This window comes from Panthera leo, chromosome C1 (assembly GCF_018350215.1).
Source record: "Panthera leo isolate Ple1 chromosome C1, P.leo_Ple1_pat1.1, whole genome shotgun sequence".
NCBI classification, from domain to species: domain Eukaryota; kingdom Metazoa; phylum Chordata; class Mammalia; order Carnivora; family Felidae; genus Panthera; species Panthera leo.
Window position 1 is genome coordinate 64,486,614 of NC_056686.1, and position 20,271 is coordinate 64,506,884.

The 20,271-nt window shown below is 40.8% G+C and overlaps 1 protein-coding gene across 3 annotated transcripts in view; it reads left to right on the plus strand.

Annotated features, from left to right (window-relative positions):
* Nucleotides 1-20,271, plus strand: part of AK5 (adenylate kinase 5) — a 265,268-nt gene that overhangs the window by 225,522 nt on the left and 19,475 nt on the right. For all 3 annotated transcript variants that reach the window (XR_006206173.1, XR_006206172.1, XM_042952269.1), the window contains 2 exons: nucleotides 1,387-1,503; nucleotides 19,167-19,358. Coding sequence is in view for 1 of the 3 variants with exons in the window: in XM_042952269.1 (XP_042808203.1) it covers nucleotides 1,387-1,503; nucleotides 19,167-19,358 (309 nt within the window). In the remaining 2 variants the exon portion in view is untranslated. The remainder of the gene's footprint in view (nucleotides 1-1,386; nucleotides 1,504-19,166; nucleotides 19,359-20,271) is intronic.

Consider the following 20,271-nt stretch of genomic DNA (forward strand, 5'->3'; position numbering starts at 1 on the left):
TCTGTAATTAGGGCTTGTACAATGCAGTCCCTATTAGCTAACAGAGCTTTATGCTTCCTCTTTAATGAGCTACAGTCTGTTTCCCTCCTGGAAGCCAGCATGGTTCTCACGAAAGGAAACAGACCATTGCAGTTGGCTCTTAGCAGACCTCCTTGCCCCCACTCTTTTCCCCCTCCAGTTTACTCTTTTCATAGCAGCCAGACGGATTTCTTTAAAATGTTTGTCAAATTGTGTTATTCCCTTTCCCAGAAGCTTCCAGTGGATCCCCACCACACTGAGAATGAAATCCAGAGTCCTTCCTGTGACTCTGGACTCCAGCTACCTTTCCAACATTATTTTACACCCAGCCACTGGCCTCACCATTATTCTTCCCACAGGCCAGGCTGTTTCTGCCTCAGGGCCTTTGCACTGCTGTTTCCTCAACTTGATATATTAATATAGTTTGCTCCTTTACTTTGTCCAGATCCCTACTTAAATATCCCAATTTATCAAAGAGGCCTTCCCTGACTACCTTATCTAAAATAGCACCTCCAGAATTTTGTATCTCTTTGCCTTACTTTAATTTTGTCCTTAACAATTCTCTCTAGCTGATTATTTATTATATATTTCTTTATGTATTATCTATCTTTCTATCTAGAATATAAACTTCATGAGGAGTTAATTCACTAGAACCTAGGCATAGTTTCTTACCACCCTTGTGATGGCTGTGTATTCCCCAAGCCCCGAACAAAAGTCAGAGGATGCCAGGGAACCAGAGAACAGAGAATTCCCCCCATTTGGGCAGCTGGTCACATTTTTCCTACATCCAGTCCCAAGATTCCATGTATCTCTCTCCTCTCATTTTCAGAAGCACAGGTTAAATCAAAATTTTTAACAGAAAAAGTGATACTGCTAGAAAATGCTACTTCATATTTATAGAAAGTTTTCTCAAGTCAGTAGCTGTCAAATTTTTAGAATATTTACTGGGAAAAAAATCAACAGAGAAGCACATTTTATACCATGTTTTGCTTAGTTTTAAACTTCCATTATCCCTAATTCATGGCCATATGAATTTCATTTATTCTAAGATGCTGTTATTTTAAGATACCCTAGTAAAATAGAACTAATAAGCTATCTCATATATAGCTATACCAGCCAGAAAAAAAAAAAAAAAAAAAAAACCTTTTTAAACTATGACTGATTGTAATACACCTATCAATTTCATAGGCAGTAAAATGGGGGAAGTGAGATTAAGAATGGATGAAATATGGTATATTGCTGTCTGCTGTTAATCTTATCTGAACCTTTCTCCCTCCCCAAATGGGATGACTGATGGAGGTGGGTGGTGATTCTAGCATTGTTCTATGAAAGAGCTCAGATGCTGACCATTCTCTCTCTCTGCTCCAGCGCATCATTCTGGAGCTCCTGAAGGAGGCCATGTTGGCCAGCCTCAGTGACACCAAGGGCTTCCTGATTGATGGCTATCCCCAGGAAGTGAAGCAAGGGGAAGAGTTCGGACGTAGGGTAAGCTGTTGTTACGGGGATCTTCCCAGAAGGACAATTAGGGATATCATTGAGGTTGGGGGATAAATTCAAAGTCTATCCCTCTCCTAATTACGTTAATCAAACCTTTAGTGACAAATGGCAAAAGCTCAACACAAAATGACAAAAAAGAGGAGGGTGGGTTGGGTGATGGTGGTGGATTTATTGGCTCAATTAACAAAAATGTCCAGGAGTGGTTCACACTTGGTTGGATCCATGTATTCAGATTTGTTCGTCAATGGTGTGACTTTCTCCATCTCTTGAATTCTAGGCTTATATTTCACCATCTAAGTGATCTCACAGAAAGTGTTTTTCTTTTCCAGTGGGTGCAGCAAAAGACCCAGGGTTGTGTTTCGTTATCCTGGATTAGGTCATGAGCCCATCACTGGACCAATCACTGTGGCCAAGGGGAAGATGGGAGGGCGTATAATGAAATATCCGGGAATATCCTGATTCATCCTGGAGGACCAGGTCAGGGATGAGAAGGGAGAAGGAAGAACAGGCACCATACCTGAAGCACACAGACTGCAGAAGGGAAGGGATATCACCCAAGAAAGAATAGGGATGCCCCTAGAGGCTAGCAAGGGAATTGATGCTGGACAGGCAGAATCAAATGTACCAAATGCTCCAGCCTCCCACCATCCAGCCTCCTCAACTCCCACCCTCTCTTAGTGAAGTGGGTGGATCAGGGCCACTTACAGGTGAACAACAGTAAGTAAAAACCCATCATAACTCTCATTTATTGAACCCACTCTGGGCTCACTCCTGTGCTACATGCTTTACATACATTCACCTCTAAGTCCAAGCAAGAGAGAGACACTTGTCCCCATTTATTAAACAAAGACGCCAGAGCTTGCAAGAATTAATATTTATGTAGATTTTTCTTTTGACTAGTTTTAAAATATTTTCATATATATTTCATTTCATACATTATTAAGAATCTTTTAAGATAGAAAGAGGAGGTATTTTCTTCATGTTAAAGGTGATGAATTAAGCTCAAAGAGGTTACATGACTTGCCCACAATCACATGGAAGATAAGTGACAACTGCTGGTAGGACAAAGATTTGGAGGCCCGTCTCCATCCATCTCTAACACTGCGACGTTCATTAAAGTGAATTGTACTTGTGTGTCTCCTGGGGGTTAGTCTGACCTTCTAAGCCTGTTTGACTGAACTTCCTTAGATAGTATCTGAATATTTAAAGGCAATTGCTCGCCTTCTCCTACATTTCCTCCTTGCAACCAGAGTAAAAGAACAAATGCCCTGGCCTACTTGGCAAGAGTGGGCTGTGAATCGGGCAGGGCTTTCCCTCACCTCCAGAGCCTCCATCAAGGCGGGGCGGCAGAGTCTGTGACTGCAGTGGGTGGTTCCAGGTAGTTCCTGATGGGGCGGGGGGCAGGGGAGGCACTCAGAGCCAGTGTTCTAATGAGCTTTTTCTCACAAAACAAACCACTTTAAGAGCTCAAACTTCAATATAAATCAACTACTTTTTTCAAAGAATGGAATTAGGAAGATTGTTCTACTTTTTTTTTTTTAAATCATGGTAAAACATACATAACATAAAAGTTAACATCTGGGGCGCCTGGGTGGCTCAGTCGGTTGGGCATCCGACTTTGGTTCAGGTTACGATCTCATGGGTTGTGAGTTCAAGCCCTGTGTCGGGCTCTGGGCTGATAGCTCAGAGCCTGGAGCCTATTTCGGATTCTGTCTCTCCCTCTCTCTGCCCCTCCCCTGTTCACACTCTGTCTCTGTCTCTCTCAAAAATAAATAAACATTTAAAAAAATTTTTTTTAAGTTAACATCTTAACGAATTTTATTGAACTGTACAGTTCAATTGTTGTGCATTCATTCTTAAGAAGTCTTTTCATCCTGCAAAATGGAAACTCTACACCCATGAAATAACAACTCCCTGTTTCTCTCTCCCCTCAGCCCCTGGCAACCACAATTCTACTTTCTGTCTCTGAATTTGACTACTCTAGGGACCTCTCACAAGTGGAATAAGACAGACTTGTCCTTTTGTAGCTGGCCTATTTCACTTAGCATAATATCCTCAAGGCTCATTCATGTTGTGGCATGTGTTACAATTTCCTTCCTTTCTAAGGCTGAAAGATATTTTGTTTATCCATTCATCCATCAGTAGTTACTTGGGTTGCTTCTGCTTTTTGGCTATTATAAATAATGCTATGAACATGGATGTACAAATACTTCTTCAAGACTCTGCTTTCAATTCCTTTTGTATATATACAGAAGTGAAGTTACTGGAACATGTCGTAATTCTATCACTTGCCACCTACCATAGCCACTGCACCATTTTACATTCCCACCAGCAAGTGTGCAAGGGATCCAGTTTCTCTACATCTTCACCAACACCTGTTATTTTCTGGGGGTTTTGATAGCAGCCATCCTTATGGGCATGAGGTGACTTCTGATTGTGGTTTGGGTTTCCATTTTCCCAAAGATGAGTGATGTTGAGCATCCATTCATGTTCTTGTTGGCCATTTGTAGTATCTTCTTTGGAGAAAAGTCGATTCACATCCCTTGCCCATTTTCAAATCAGGTTGTTTGGTTTCTTGTTGTTAAATTGTACGAGTTATTTATATATTCTGGATACTAACCTCTTATCAGATATATGATTTGCTAATTTTTCTCCCACTCTGTATGTGGCCTTTTCATTCTGTTAATTGTATCCTTTGATACACAGAAGTCTTTTTTATTTTTATATAGTCCAGTTTATCTATTTTTGCTTTTGTTCCCTGGGTTTTAATGTCATGTCCAAGAAACCATGAACAAATCAATGTCATGAGGCTTTTCTTTTGTTTTCTTGAAGAGTTTTATAGTTTTAGTTCTTACATTTAGATCTTTCATTCATTTTTTTAATTTTTAAAATTTATTTCTTTTGAGAGGGAGAGTGTGCGAGCAAGCATGAATGAGGGAGGTGTAGAGAGAGGGGGAGAGAGCGAATCCAAACCAGGCTCTGCACTGTCAGCACAGAGCCCGACAAGGGGCTGGCCCCCATCTCACAAACCATGAGATCATGACCTGAGCCGACATCAAGAGTCAGACATTCAATCAACTCAGCCACCTCAATTGGTCATTTTGACCAATTCTTGTACAAAATAAGGGTCCAATCTCATTCTTTTGCATGTGGATATCTGGTTTTCCCAACACCATTTGTTGAAAAGACTGTTTTTCCCCGATTGAATGCTCTTGACACCCTTGTGAAAAATCACTTGACCATATATGTAAGTTTGTTTCCAGGCTGTCTGTTCTATTCCATCACTCTGTATGTCTGCCTTTATGCCATTTCCACACTGTTTCTATTACTGTGACTTTGTAATAAGTTTTTAAATCAGGAACCATGAGACCTCTAACTTTGTACTTTTTCAAGATTGTTTTGGGTATTCAGGAAGCCTTGATATTTCCTATGAATTTTTAGGATGGGTATTTCTATTTCTGTAAAAAAAAAAAAAAAGCCAATGCCATTGGGACTTTGATAAGGGGTTGCATTAAATCTGCAGGTCACTTTGGGTAGTACTAACATCTTAACACTATGGAGTCTTCTGTAGATTGTTTTACATTTTTGATTATTCTAGTCTTTTAGCCATTGTTCAAGCTGTGTATAAGGTTCCTGGGGATATATGCCAAGTAACTAAGGAACAGGAAAATTTTTTATTTTTATTTTTTTACAATTTTTTTTTATTTTTTTAATTTTATTTTTTTATTTTTTAAAATTTACATCCAAATTAGTTAGCATATAGTGAAACAATGATTTCAGAAGTAAATTCCTTAATGCCCCTTACCTATTTAGCTCATCCCCCACTCCCACAATCCCTCCAGCAACCCTCTGTTTGTTTTCTATATTTAAGAGTCTCTTCTGTTTTGTCCCTTTCCCTGTTTTTATATTATTTTTGTTTCCCTTCCCTTATGTTCATTTGTTTCTCAAAGTCCTCAGATGAGTAAAGTCATATGATTTTTGTCTTTTTCTGACTAATGTCACTTAGCATAATACCCTCCAGTTCTATCCACGTAGTTGCAAATGGCAAGATTTCGTTCATTTTGATTGCCGAGTAATACTCCATTATATATATATACCACATCGTCTTTATCCATTCATCCATCGATGGACATTTGGGCTCTTTCCATACTTTGGCTATTGTTGATAGTGCTGCTATAAACATGGGGGTGCATGTGTCCCTTCAAAACAGCACACCTATATCCCGTGGATAAATGCCTAGTAGTGCAATTGCTGGGTCGTAAGGTAGTTCTATTTTTAGTATTTTGAGGAACCTCCATACTGTTTTCCAGAGTGGCTGCACCAGCTTGCATTCCCACCAACAATGCAAAAGAGATCCTCTTTCTCCGCATCCTCGCCAACATCTGTTGTTGCCTGAGTTGTTCATGTTAGCCATTCTGACAGGTGTCAGGTGGTATCTCATTGTGGCTTTGAGTTGCATTTCCCTGATGATGAGTGACGTTGAGCATTTTTTCATGTGTCGGTTGGCCATCTGGATGTCTTCTTTGGAGAAGTGTCTATTCATGCCTTTTGCCCATTTCTTCACTGGATTATTTGATTTTTGGGTGCTGAGTTTGAGAAGTTCTTTCTAGATTTTGGATACTACCTCTTTATCTGATATGCCATTTGCAAATAACTTCTCCCATTCTGTCAGTTGCCTTTTAGTTTTGCTGATTGTTTCCTTTGCTGTGCAGAAGCTTTTTATTTTGATGAGGTCCCAATAGTTCATTTTTGCTTTTGTTTCCCTTGCCTCTGGAGACGTGTTGAGTAAGAAGTTGCTGCAGCCAAGGTCAAAGAGGTTGTTGCCTGCTTTCTCCTCAAGGAGTTTGATGGCTTCCTGTCTTACATTTAGGTCTTTGATCCATTTTGAGCTTATTTTTGTATATGGTGTAAGAAAGTGGTCCAGGTTCATTCTTCCGCATGTCACTGTCCAGTTTTCCCAGCACCACTTGCTAAAGAGACTGTCTTTATTCCATTGGATATTCTTTCCTGCTTTGTCAAAGATTAGTTGGCCATACATTCGTGGGTCCATTTCTGGGTTCTTTTTTCTGTTCCATTGATCTGAGTGTCTGTTCTTGTGCCAGTACCATACTGTCTTGATGATGACAGCTTTAGAGTATAGCTTGAAGTCCGGGATTGTGATGCCTCCTGCTTTGGTTTTCTTTTCCAAGATTGCGTTGGCTATTCAGGGTCTTGTCTGGTTCCATACAAATTTTAGGATTATTTGCTCTAGCTCTGTGAAGAATGCTGGTGTTACTTTGATAGGGATTGCATTGACTATGTGGATTGCTTTGGGTAGTATTGACATTTTAACAATATTTGCTCTTCCTATCCAGGAGCATGGAATCTTTTTCCATTTTTATGTCTTCTTCAGTTTCTTTCATAAGCTTTCTATAGTTTTCAGCGTATAGATTTTTCACCTCTTTGGTTAGATTTATTCCTAGTTATTTTATGGTTTTTGTTGCAACTATAAATGGGATTGATTCCTTTTTCTGTCGCTTCATTGTTGGTGTATAGGAACGCAACCAATTTCTGTGAGTTGATTTTATATCCTGCAACTTTGCTGAATTCATGGATCAATTCTAGCAGTTTTTTGGTGGAATCTTGTGGGTTTTCCATATAGAGTATCATATCATCTGCGAAGAGTGAAAGTTTGACCTCCTCCTGGCGATTTGGATGCCTTTTATTTCTTTGTGTTGTCTGATTGCAGAGGCTAAGACTTCCGATACTATGTTGAATAACAGTGGTGAGAGTGGACATCCCTGTCTTGTTCCTGACCTTAGGGGGAAGGCTCTCAGTTTTTCCCCATTGAGGATGATATTAGCGTTGGGTCATTCATATATGGCTTTTATGATCTCAAGGTATCCTCCTTCTACCCCTAGTTTCTTGAGGATTTTTATCAAGAAAGGATACTGTATTTTGTCAAATGCTTTCTCTGCATCTATTGAGAAGATTATATGGTTCTTGTCCTTTCTTTTATTGATGTGATGAATCACGTTAATTGTTTTGCGGATATTGAACCAGCCCTGCGTCCTAGGTATAAATCCCGCTTGGTCATGTGAATAATTTTTTTTAATGTATTGTTGGAGCCAGTTGGCTAATATCTTGTTGAGGATTTTTGCATCCATGTTCATCAGGGAAATTGGTCTGTAGTTCTCCTTTTTAGTGGGGTCTCTGGTTTTGGAATCAAGGTAATGCTGGCTGGCTTCATAGAAATAGTTTGGAAGTTGTCCTTCCATTTCTATTTTTTCGAACACCTTTAAGAGAATAGGTGTTAACTCTTCCTTAAATGTTTGGTAGAATTCCCCTGGGAAGCCATCTGGCCCTAGACTCTTGTTTTTTGGCAGAGTTTTGATTACTAATTCGATTTCCTTATTGGTTATAGGTCTGTTCAAATTTTCTATTTCTTCCTGTTTCGGTTTTGGTAGTGTATATGTCTCTAGGAATTTGTCCATTTCTTCCAGATTACCCATTTAATTGGCATATAATTGCTCATAATATTCTCTTATTATTGTTTTTATTTTTGTTGTGTTGGTTGTGATCTCTCCTCTTTCATTCTTTTATTTATTTGAGTCCTTTCCTTTTCCTTTTTGATCAAACTGGCTAGTGGTTTATCAATTTTGTTAATTCTTTATAAGAACCATCTCCTGGTTTCATTGATCTGTTCTACTGTTTTTTTGGTTTTGATAGCATTAATTTCTGCTCTAATCTTTATTATTTCCTGTCTTCTGCTGGCTTTGGGTTTTATTTGTTGTTCTTTTCCCAGCTCCTTAAGGCGTAAGGTTGGGCTGTGTATCTGAGATCTTTCTTCCTTCTTTAGGAAGGCCTGGATTGCTATATACTTTCCTCTTATGACCACCTTTGCTGCGTCCCAGAGGTTTTGGGTTGTGGTGTTATCATTTTCATTGACTTCCATATACTTTTTAATTTCCTCTTTAACTGCTTGGTTAGCCCATTTATTCTTTAGTAGGATGTTCTTCAGTCTCCAAGTATTTGTTACCTTTCCAAACTTTTTCTTGTGGTTGATTTCGAGTTTCATAGCGTTGTGGTCTGAAAATATGCATGGTATGATCTCAATCTTTTTGTACTTACTTAGGGCTGATTTGTGTCCCAGTATATGGTCTATTCTGGAGAACATTCCATGTGCACTGGAGAAGAATGTATATCTGCTGCTTTAGGATGAAATGTTCTGAATATATCTGTTAAGTCCATCTGGTCCAGTGTATCATTCAAAGCCATTGTTTCCTTGTTGGTTTTTTGATTAGATGATCTGTCCATGGCTGTGAGTGGGGTGTTGAAGTCTCCTACCATTATGGTATTACTATTGATGAGTTTCTTTATGGCTGTGATTAATTGATTTATATATTTGGGTGCTTGCACATTTGGCGCATTAATGTTTACAATTGTTAGGTCTTCTTGGTGGATAGACCCCTTGATTATGATATAATGCCCTTTTGCATCTCTTGATACAGTCTTTATTTTAAAGTCTACATTGTCTGATATAAATATGGCTACTCTGGCTTTCTTTTGTTGACCATTAGCAAGATAGATGTTTCTCCATCACCTTATTTTCAATCCGAAGGTGTCTTTAGGTCTAAAGTGGGTCTCTTGTAAACAGCATATAAATGGGTCTTGTTTTCTTATCCATTCTGTTACCCTATGTCTTTTGATTGGAGTATTGAGTCTACTGACATTTAGAGTGAGTACTGAAAGATATGAATTTATTGCTATTATGTTGCTTGTGGAGTTGGAGTTTCTGTTGGTGTTCTCTGGTCCTTTCTAATCTTTGTTGCTTTTGAGAGATATATATATATATTTTTTTTCATCTTTTCTCCCCTCAGAAAGTCCCCCTTAAAATTTCTTGCAGGGCTGGCTTAGTGGTCACAAACTCCTTTAATTTTTGTTTGTCTGGAAAACTTTTTATCTCTCCTTCTATTTTGAATGACAGCCTTGCTGGAGAAAGAATTCTTGGCTGCATATTTTTCTGATTCAGCACATTGAATATATCCTGCCACTCCTTTCTGGCCTGCCAAGTTTCTGTGGATAGGTCTGCTACAAACCTGATCTGTCTTCCCTTGTAGGTTAGGGACTTTTTTCCCTCGCTGCTTTCATGATTCTCTCCTTGCCTGAGTATTTTGTGAATTTGACTATGATATGCCTTCTTGATGGTCGGTTTTTGTTGAATCTAATGGGGGTCCTCTGTGCTTCCTGGATTTTGATGTCTGTGTCTTTCCCCAGGTTAGGAAAGTTTTCTGCTATGATTTGCTCACACAACCCTTCTACGCCTATTTCGCTCTCTTCCTCTTCTAGGACCCCTATGATTCCTTTTTAATGAGTCACTGATTTCTCTAATTCTTAAATGGGCTCTTTTGCCTTAATCTCCCTCTTTTTTTCTGCTTCATTATTCTCTATAAGTTTGTCCTCTATATCGCTGATTCTCTGTTCTGCCTCGTCCATCCTTGCCGCCACTGCATCCATCCATGTTTGCAGCTCAGTTATAGCATTTTTAATTTCATTCTGGCTATTTTTTACTTCTTTTATCTCTGCAGAAAGGGATTCTAATCTATTTTCAATTCCAGCTAGTATTCTTATTGTCGTGATTCTAAATTCTGGTTCAGACATCTTGCTTGTATCTGTGTTGGTTGAATCCCTGGCTGTCGTTTCTTTGTGTTCTTTCTTTTGGGGTGAATTCCTCCATTTTGTCATTTTGAAGGGAGAAAAGGAATTAATGAGGTAGAAAAATTGAAATTAAAAAAATTAAAATTAAAAAATATTAAAATTAAAAATTAAACACACACACACACGAAAATCAAATAGATGATGCTAGATCCTATGTGTGTTTTGGTCTGGGTGTTGAAAGTGGTTTGACGGATTAGAGAAACAAACAAACTAAAAAAGGGGGGGAGAGAGAAAAAAGGAATTGTTTGAGAATTTGAAAAAATGAATACACTGAAGTAGACTAAAATGAGATGTATGGAGGTAAAATAGAATTTAAGAAAATATACACAAAAGTAAAGAATATAGTAGATAAAAATTAAAGAAAAATATTTTTAATAAAAATTAAAAATAAATATGAATTTTTTCTTTTTCTGTATTTAAGAAAAAAGGAAACGAAAAAGATAAAAAGAAAAAAAAAGAAATTGTTTGAAAATTTGAAAAAGTGAATACACTGTAGTAGATTAAAATAAGATGATGGAAGTAAAATAGAATTTGAAAAAATTTACATAAAAGCAAAAATATAGTAATAAAAATTAAAGAAAAATATTTTTAATAGAAAATGAAAGTAAAAATGAAGTTTTTCTGCATTCAAGAAAAAGAAAAACAAAAAAGAGAAAAAAGGAAAAGAAAGAAAAAAGAAATTGTTTAAAAATTTGAAAAGGTGAATACACTGAAGTAGACTAAAATAAAACGATGGAAGTAAAATAGAATTTGAAAAAAATTACACAAAACTAAAAAATATAGTAATAAAAGTTAATATTTTTAATAAAAATTGAAAAGAAAAATGATTTTTTTCTGTATTTAAGAAAAAGTAAAAAAGAGAAAAAGAAAAAGAAAAAAAAAGAAATAAAATTGATTAGATGAACCTGCTAACAGATTGAAATAGGAGTGAAATTAGTTTGTTTTCCCCTAGAAGTCAGTCTATGTAGTGCTTTATAGTCCAAAAGCTAAGCAGGCAGTGAGACTTGTGCACTTGAAGAGCGAAGTTGGCCCAGTGGGGCGGGACTCAGTGTAACAGCTCCGCTCTCCACTAGATGGCGCTGCTAGCGTACTGGGGTGGATTGGTCCGAGGCTCGTAGGTGCATATGCGCATGCGCGGGAGCAGTGAAAATGGTGCCCACCAGCTACCCAGTCTGTTCTCCCAGATCAGCAATCGCACACCCGTCCTCTGTCTTCAGCGATCATCCACTCCCCGCTTTTTCACTCTCTGTGACCAGGCCCCAGGCAGTACCTCTCTCCTGAGTTTCGTCTCAAATGTGGCTGTTTTCCCCGGCCCCTTAACTTCGGAAGGACTGCGGCTTTGACCCGTCCTGCCCCTCTGCAGGAGGGTCTCACCGAGCAATGGCTGAATGAGCAATGGCTGAATATCGGCTGCACCCAGGAATGCTTGCTGGACCCTGCTGCTGCCAGTGCCGTGAGACTGTGGCCAGGTGCCAGAAAAAGTTCGCAAGATAGTGTAGCATCAGCATTTCAGGGATAATGGAAAATTGCAATACACATCTGGCACCAGGCTTCACCCTTAACGACCTTGCCCCAGCACCAGTGAATGTGGCTGCCTTCCGGGGTCTGCTGGGACCAGGTGTCTTCAACAGTCTCTACCAAATGTCCTTCCAGCAGTGGAACCGCTTTTCCCCGTGTGGCCCGAGAACCTCCCGGACCCCACTCTGTTCCTGGGGATTTTCCCTTCCCACCAGAGCATCGCCAGGTATCAAGCTGCGGAGTCGCAGCCTTTGCGCTCCCCTTGTTTACAGTCTTAATGGAATTTAAACCTTTCTCCTTTCTCCCTTTTTAGTTTAGTCCCTGCGGCTGTTTCCAATTTTCCACTTTCTCTTCAGCTGCTTTTGGGGAGGGGTGCTTTTCCTGTATTCTCCGCCCCACTCTAGTCTCCCTCCTCTCTCCGCCCGCAAAAGTGGTTCCCTATCTTTCGCAGCTTATCGCTCCCCAAGTTCAGTTCTCCACACCATGTACCTGCTGAATTTTGTGGTTCAGGTTGTGCAGATTGTTGTGCTAATCCTCCAGTCAGTTTTCTAGGCATGTAGGATGGTTTAGTGTTGGTGTGGCTGTATCTCATGGATGCAAGACACACAAAAAACTTCCATGCTGTTCCCAGGAATGGGGAAATTTTTTCTACACCACTTTAGAATCAGGACCTTTTCAAGGCTAGAGGATTGAGAGAGGACACAGAGAAGTTGTTGTAGTCAGGGTCTTGAGAAACTGCCTGCCTGTCGGGGATTGGCAGTTGTGGAAACACCGTTAAAACACGATGGGAGACACGCCGTAACCCCTGCGGGGTCCACAGTGCCTACTGAAGTTCAGGCTTCAAAGCCATAGCACCCTTCTAGGTGATTTCACACTTCCCTTGCCTGTGAACTTAAATTAAGGTCCAAAGAGCCCTGGGAGGGTCTCCAAGAGAGTCAAGGCAGGTTATGCACTAGCTGAAAGTACTGGAGGAAGAATGGCTTTTAAAAGTCTACTTTGTAAAGTTGTTCTTTTGAAACGCCCAAATGGCCCAGCGTGATAAGTAAGATGTGTGGTAAAGATAAGCATCTTTTTTTTGTTTTGTTTTGTCAACTACTGTGTGCAAACAACAGCAAAATTATAATCCTAATTCTCTCTTGGGGATTTTTATAACTGGGTCTGAAGGCAGATCCCTGATTTTAGGCCTGTGGTACTCCAAACTGTTTTGAGCAGTGGCATTCACGTGGAGCCTCTTTGAAGCACGTCACTCATGGGGTCCAGAGTCTGAAAAGCTGGATTTTGCCTCTGCCATTTATTGGTGTGACCCTGGGCAAGTAAGACAACTTCTGATGACAATACACCTGCCAAACCCTAACTTGAGGGTTTTGTGAGCACTGAATGACAAAACATGCATTAATATGTTTTCTAAGCTATAAAAGGCTATAAAATATTGTCTACATTAGGGTGACTCATTTTTTAATCACACCTCACACAAATCTGTAAATCTCTACTCCGTCACACCTTTCTCCTTTGCCTGTAATGCAGGTAGTGCAAGGTGAAGGCTTTACACAGCCAGTGGTCTGTCCCTGGCCTTTGGTGTGTATGAGTTCAAATACCCATATGATTTACCCTAAAGTAAAGCAGAAGGCCCCTCCCACTTTGGGCCCCATTCAGACAGTGTTAGAATATGCAGAGCAGGAACCCCACAAGAACTCAGGAGTGAAAAAGAATTGTTAGCATGGCAACCGGGCAGGTTTAACCAATGCTAAATTCATGATTCCATTTCACAAAATACACAGGTGCCCCATTTAATTAATGAACTGGTGGCCTGCGGTGAGATCTACATAAATAATCTTCTACATAGTACTGGGAAGAGTTTTTAAAGATCAAGCATGGTATTGATTTCTCTCTGGGTACAGTGAATTTAGAAGATTCTACCGTCCCTTACTTAGGCTTATGTGCAAGGGAACACGTGCAACCTTCCAAAGCAAGTACTTGCTTTAAACCTGACCAGAATAACAGAGATGATACAAATATACAGAATGAGCTGCTCTTAATTCATTTATGCCCTGTAGGGACCCCGTCATTTGTTGAGTCCCCTCCAAATTACAGACAAGTAATTAATTTGAAATTTGGCAAAGACAAATACAGACACCTGATTTTCTCCAGAGATTCAGAGCAATCAGCCAGGTTGAGAGCACAGGGAGTGTTTCTTGTGCACTAATCAGGCCTACAACTGTTTGAAGCCATTCGGGCCTGGGATTGGCTGGTTTTAACCAGCCTTTCTGTGTCACAGAGACTGATGTGCCTGAAGCACGGGACCATCTGTTGCTGAAAAGCCAGTTAGTTAGTTAGGCTGATGCTCTTACATACCTATAGTCTTCTGAGTCTTCTGAGATACTCTTCTGAGTCCTTTAAGGATTTAACTCCTGTACCTGACATTACCAAAGACCAAACACAAACTAGTATCCACAGCTTAAGGGTATGTCTGTGTATTTCTCTATTACCGTCCTATCTTCTGTTCCCAACACTGGCTTTGCCCCATTGAATTAATGATCTGTGGCTTCAGTGTCCAATATGGTATATTGGGAGAAGGGAAGGGTGTCAGTGTATGTATATGTGTATGTTGAAAGCGCATGTGTGTAGGGGTGTGTTTGTGTGTGTGTGTGTGTGTGTGTATGTGTGAGTGTGAGACAGGGGCAGAAGGAATATGAGGAAGGGGTTGGGGTGTCCGACCACCATCTCCATCCCACACTCCAGCTGATAACCCCTGGTCATAGTGACTGCTGTTAACAGGCCTGTATTAAGAGCCTGCTGTACAACCCACTGGCGACTCATTTAACTTTACGTATCTCAATTTCTTCTTCTATAAAATGTAAATTGAAAATGGCTACTGCAGTGTCTCTCAGAAAGATTAGATGGGATCCTTGAAAAGTGCCTGACATATTTATAAGCCTACATATGGTACTCAATAAATTGTTACAGTCTTTTCCAAAATTAGGGGGTTTTTTCTGACTGTAGAAATAAAAATCATATAGATATGAGACACTACAGAAAACTAGAAAACAAAGAATAACTAATCACCCAGAGATAACTCCTGTTAACATCGTGATGTGTATTCTTCCAGTCTCTGTTCTACCCATTTTTATACAGATAATACCATACGGAATACATAACTAACAGAGTAATAGCTATTATTTTTTGAGCACTTAAAATATGCCAGGAATTGAACTACATGCTTTACATATGTCATTTTATTAATCTTTATAATCCCATTCAGTAGATATTATTGTTTCCACTTTAGAGGGTTATTATCATCTCAAGGAGGGGGTGTGTGCTTAGCCTGGCTCTCTAGTGTGAAATTGAAATACTTTCTTGTGTTAACCCAACCTTTTGCTCAACAGCCAAAATAAACAGATACTAACAGAAGTAAATGCATGCACTTGCTCTTGGCTTTTCCCTCCCAGAAGCCTCTTAGCTGAAATGGTGCCCTTACCTTGAGTATGCACATAGTATTCCTGGGTGTGTGAATGATGACATTACTTTATCCCTCTACCTGACTACTCTTAACTACCTTGTAACTCTTCCATCTACAGAATAAGTGATCCTGTTTACAAATGTATTCTAATTTTCAGGATGAGCTCTTAGCCAAAAAAAAGAAAAAATCTTATGAATCTGGCCAACGGACTTTCTAGTTGGTGTGTTCTAATTGCTTGGAATTGTGATAAACCCTTGGGGAATACCTTGGGATTCTCCACTTGAAATTTTCTGCCCTCTTCACCTGACTTCTAGTTCATTGTAGAACTTTGAGCTGTGTAATGGCACTATGGGGGCAGAAGTTACGGTGGCAGCAGGGTGGTTTATTATTATTATTATTGTTATTGTTATTATTCAAGAATGCTGGATTAATGCTGGATTAGAAAGTATTGTCCTCATTTTAAAATGAGGAAAATGAGGCACCTGGAGAGAACAAGATGGCTATTATTCTCAACAAAAGAGAGTTTCTGGGTGGCATGCCCCTGCCCACTGGTAAATATGGCCTAACCAGTGTCCTGACTTAATCAGAAGAAAACCAAAGTGAGGGTCACAGGAGCTCAGGGTAAACTCCTCCTCCCACTGCACCTGCTGGAATTACTAAGGCAAAGTCATTCTCACAAGTCAACTGCAGCTGACATGCTCATACAGGTGGCTGCTCTCTGCTGGGATGAGGGCTCATTCCAGCTAGAACCCAAGAGGCAGCCAGAGCCAGCTTCTGCAACATAAAATGGCCTCAGACACCACCCACTTCCTTTCCCACTGTCTGGCCCCCCTCTCCTGGCCCCATTTGGCCCACCAGGCATCTGGCCTCAGCCCCATTCTGAAGGTGAAGTCCTCTAAGGTGAAGTCAACAGGCTTTGGAGCCACACACACAGCTGGCTAAGGACTGTCATTAACTAGTCCTCCGTGGCCTTGGGCAAGTTAACCTCCATTTCCTTTTACTTAGAGGAGAGATAATACCTCCTGTCAGAGGGCTTAAGGGATGGCTGTACCTAAAGGCCTTTGCTACTGACATGTTGCTTGCCTGCTGTATGCCAGCTGCCCTTACAAGACACTTGTGCTCTAATGGGGATCTCCTGAATACAAAGGCTATAAGGAACCCGATGCTGCTGTGGCAGAATTCCAGGGATACCATCAGGGTGATGTTGGGGGCAGAGAGTTGTCCCCAGGGCTCTGTGATTCACTCAGACAAGGGGATAGCACTCTTCCATTCATGTGGTGTTAAAGGTTACCCACAGTCTAATGAAAAAGGGGCAGAGCTGGGACACAGAAAGCTACTCCAGAGGACTGTCTAAAGATATAGACAGATATATCAAAGTGTTTTGAAAAATAATTAAATGGTATTTCATGCAAACATTTCATAAAATTTTACATACTATAAACATTAGTGGTACAGGCCACTTCCAAATGGGATGGCTTGCTCAATAGTATTTTATGCAGGATGGGAGCAGAGGGGCACCTGGGTGGCTCAGTCAGTTAAGCGTCTGACTTCAGCTCAGGTCATGATCTTACATTTTGTGGGATCAAGCCCTGCATAGGCTCTGTGCTGACAGCTTGGAGCCTGTAGCCTGCTTCAGATTCTGTCTCTTTCCCTCTCTGCTCCTCCCCCACTGGTGCTCTGTCTCTGTCTCTGTCTCTCTCTTTCTCAAAAATAAATAAAACATTAAAAAATTTTTTGTTTCAATATAGGACGGGAACAGAGAAGAAAGGTTAGGTCAAACCCTATTGTCTTGGCACGAGAAAATGGCTTGGGAGAGTAGCTTCCCAAACTATTATTTTGTGAAGAATTGCCTGGTGATTTTCTTAAAATGCAAGACTGATTCAGTTGGTCAGGGATTGTACCTGCAACTGCCTTTCTAACATGCTCCCGAATGGTGCCTGTGCTGCTGGTCTATGAACCACACTCTTGAGAATCCATATGGAAGACAAAACTACCTCTCAGTTCTGCACTGATTTGGGTCCAGAGGATCAATTACTGCCAGCTCCTGCTCAGATACACATTGTCTCTGTTTGTACCTGAATGGGTTCCTAAATTGTCTTTTCTGTCATCAAGACTGACCTGAAAATGCCCACAATTAGAAAAATCACCTCTTCTCACACAGACCCAACTAGAAATTGCTCCAGGGAGCCAAGCTCTAACTGAACCCTAGGCTGCCTCCTCAAGCTCGCCCTCTGCTGGTAGATACAGGTCATTTTCTTCCAAACCCAGCCTTTCAACGTTGCTCAAATGCTCATTTTTATTTTCCAATTAATACAGGCAGAAAAGTTGCATGAACATATTCCGCAAGTTTATTTCACTCTTCTAGACTTTGGAGAATTTTTTCCTTGTATTTTAAAGGACATCCTATAGAGGGGGTAGATAAATGTCTGCCACTTACTAGCAACTTACCATTCCATGTTGCCTAAAAGTCCTCCTCCACCCTTTGTTCCCATCCATCCCAGGCACTTCCCACAGGGGAAGTGGCAAACCTTTGTTTACTCACAACCCGACCACTGCAAGATCGGGAGAGGGAGCAAGTTTCTTTTGATCCAAGGTTGGGGTTGGTAGTGGAGGCAACATAGACATGAAGACATCAGGAGCCAAAGAACATTTAAGAGAAGGATAGGAAGATTGGGAGATTGGTGCTGCTGATCATATCATTATCACTGACTCACTAAAACATTTCTTCATCACCTCCCTACTATATGCAAGACTTATGACCAGGAGCCAAGCACCTGCTAACCCTGCACAAAGAGACTGTAGCCTCATAGGAGAAATAAACATCATAGCTAATACTTATGGAGTACCATATGCCAAGCAACACACTTACATTATTTTATTTTATTTTATTTTATTTTATTTTATTTTATTTTATTTAACCCTCACAGCAATTCTGTGATCATCCTCTTTGCACAAATGAGAAAAGTAGGGTGCGGAGAAGTTGAGTGATACTTCCGGTTAATGATGAAGTCAAGTAGCTTAAAATTCAATCTGTTATCTTCTCTAGGAGTGTTCTGGGGTTCGATGGGCTTGGATGGCTGGTTCTCATTTGAAGCCCTTCACACAGTTGACTTTATACAGTCAGATAATGGCTAAGGCCGGTATATATACCTACAGCCAGGGCTGGGATGTCTAAAACAGTCTAGAGTTGGCTGGGTATCTCTGTTCACAAGGCCTCTCCACGTGGCTAGCTTGGGCTTCCTCGTGGCTTAGCAATCAGAATAGTTGGACATCTTAGATGATAGTCAACCAAGCAAGAACTGCAAGATTTCTTAGGATCTTGCTTCTAAAAGCATATGGTATCATTTCCTTTGTATTCTGTTGGTCCAAATTGTTACAGGTCAGGCCAGAGTCAGGAAATAGAGTTATGGGCTCTATGTCTCTGTGAGGGAAGAGCTCAAAGTACATCAAGAGAAGGAATTGGTGAAGACCACCTTAGAGACAAGTCACCACACCAGGATTTGACCCTAAACAACCTGACTCCAACCTTTGCGTATTCAACCATTATGTTCTACTGACTTCACATAAAACAGACACAGTCACCATGCTCCTGGTGGTTGTGTAAGATAGAATGGGGTACAAAGGAGGAAGTGATTAGCTCTGCCTCAGTAGCTCAGGGAAGGCTTCCCAAAGGAAACTCCCCTTAGTGTGGAAGACAGATTACAACTGCATTGGGTAGCATTCTATATGATCCCTATATTCTATGAGGTGACAAAAGCTGAGGGCAAGAGACAGCTCAGAGGCAGCATGTGGAAAGCCACTGACCTGGAAAAGAGGAGCCATGAAGTCCAGTCCCAGCTCTGCCCCATTGTACTTCTGGGACCTTGAGAGGAACCAGTAGACCAAGAAGGGAAAGAAATAGGGGTCTCAGGCCTTTCCAGAATATCACAGAGTGGAATTTCTGACTGTGTTATGCTTCCCCCCCCCCCCCGCCCCCCAGATTGGAGACCCGCACCTGGTGATCTGTATGGACTGCTCAGCAGACACCATGACCAACCGCCTTCTCCAGAGGAACCAGAGCAGCCCTCTGGTAGAAAACAACACCACCACCATTGCCAAGCGCCTTGAAACCTACTACCGAGCATCCATCCCTGTGATTGCCTACTATGAGATGAAAACACAGCTACATAAGGTGAAACATTTCACTTCTTTTCTCCAAAATGAGCCAGTTACCCCTCCCCCTTTTTCTTTTTTCAAGAAAAGAAAAAAACGGTAAATTTTGGTCAAGGGATCTGGGAATTAGAGCTGCATACAGCTGCACCATTTGAGCCAAAATATTTACTCTCTTCACCTTTGTATAAATCAAAGTTAATTATCTGTCATAATACAGACCATAAAAAGTTGGTCATACAGTTCTCACAGATGCCATTAAATTTGCTAAGAACAACTCCTTTTTCCAGTATAGAGCAAGGGAAGGAGGAAGGCATGGATGAGGCATAAAGTTCTGTCTTCTAGACCTCAGCTGAATAGATGGCCCAAAAGGCCTCTTCTAGATTTAAGATGCAGTGACTTTGAATCTCCAGATTTTTACACAGTTCATAATTGGCACTTGGAATTCTTGCAATAACTGCTATTGAGAAAAGCAGCATTTGGAGCCAAGAGGGCAGGTAGTTTGGTACAACAGTGAAAATACTGTGGGGAAATGTGGATAGTGTCAACCTAATGATCACAGGTGGTAATCCCTGGTGAATCACCATTAATTTCATGAATTTGGGAAAACTACCCAGTCCCCCTTCATCCACTCATCTAAAAAACATGTCTGAAGCACTCCTGTGGGCCATCCATTGCCCTAGAGGTTTGGATACAGAAAATAGATGCAGTTCTTGCCTGCTAGAGCTTCAGGTTTTAGTAGGGGAGATAGACAAACCTCTGATTACAATATAGGGTCAAAGTGAGCACATAGTGAGTTCCAGGGGCCCTTGAAACCAGTCTAAAGGGACAGGAAAGGCATCAAGGAAGATCACTGGAGAACTAAGAGGGGTGATGTGAAAGGAGCAGGGCACCCCACACAGAAGGAGCCCCAAGTGAAAAAGGTCAGGAGGAAC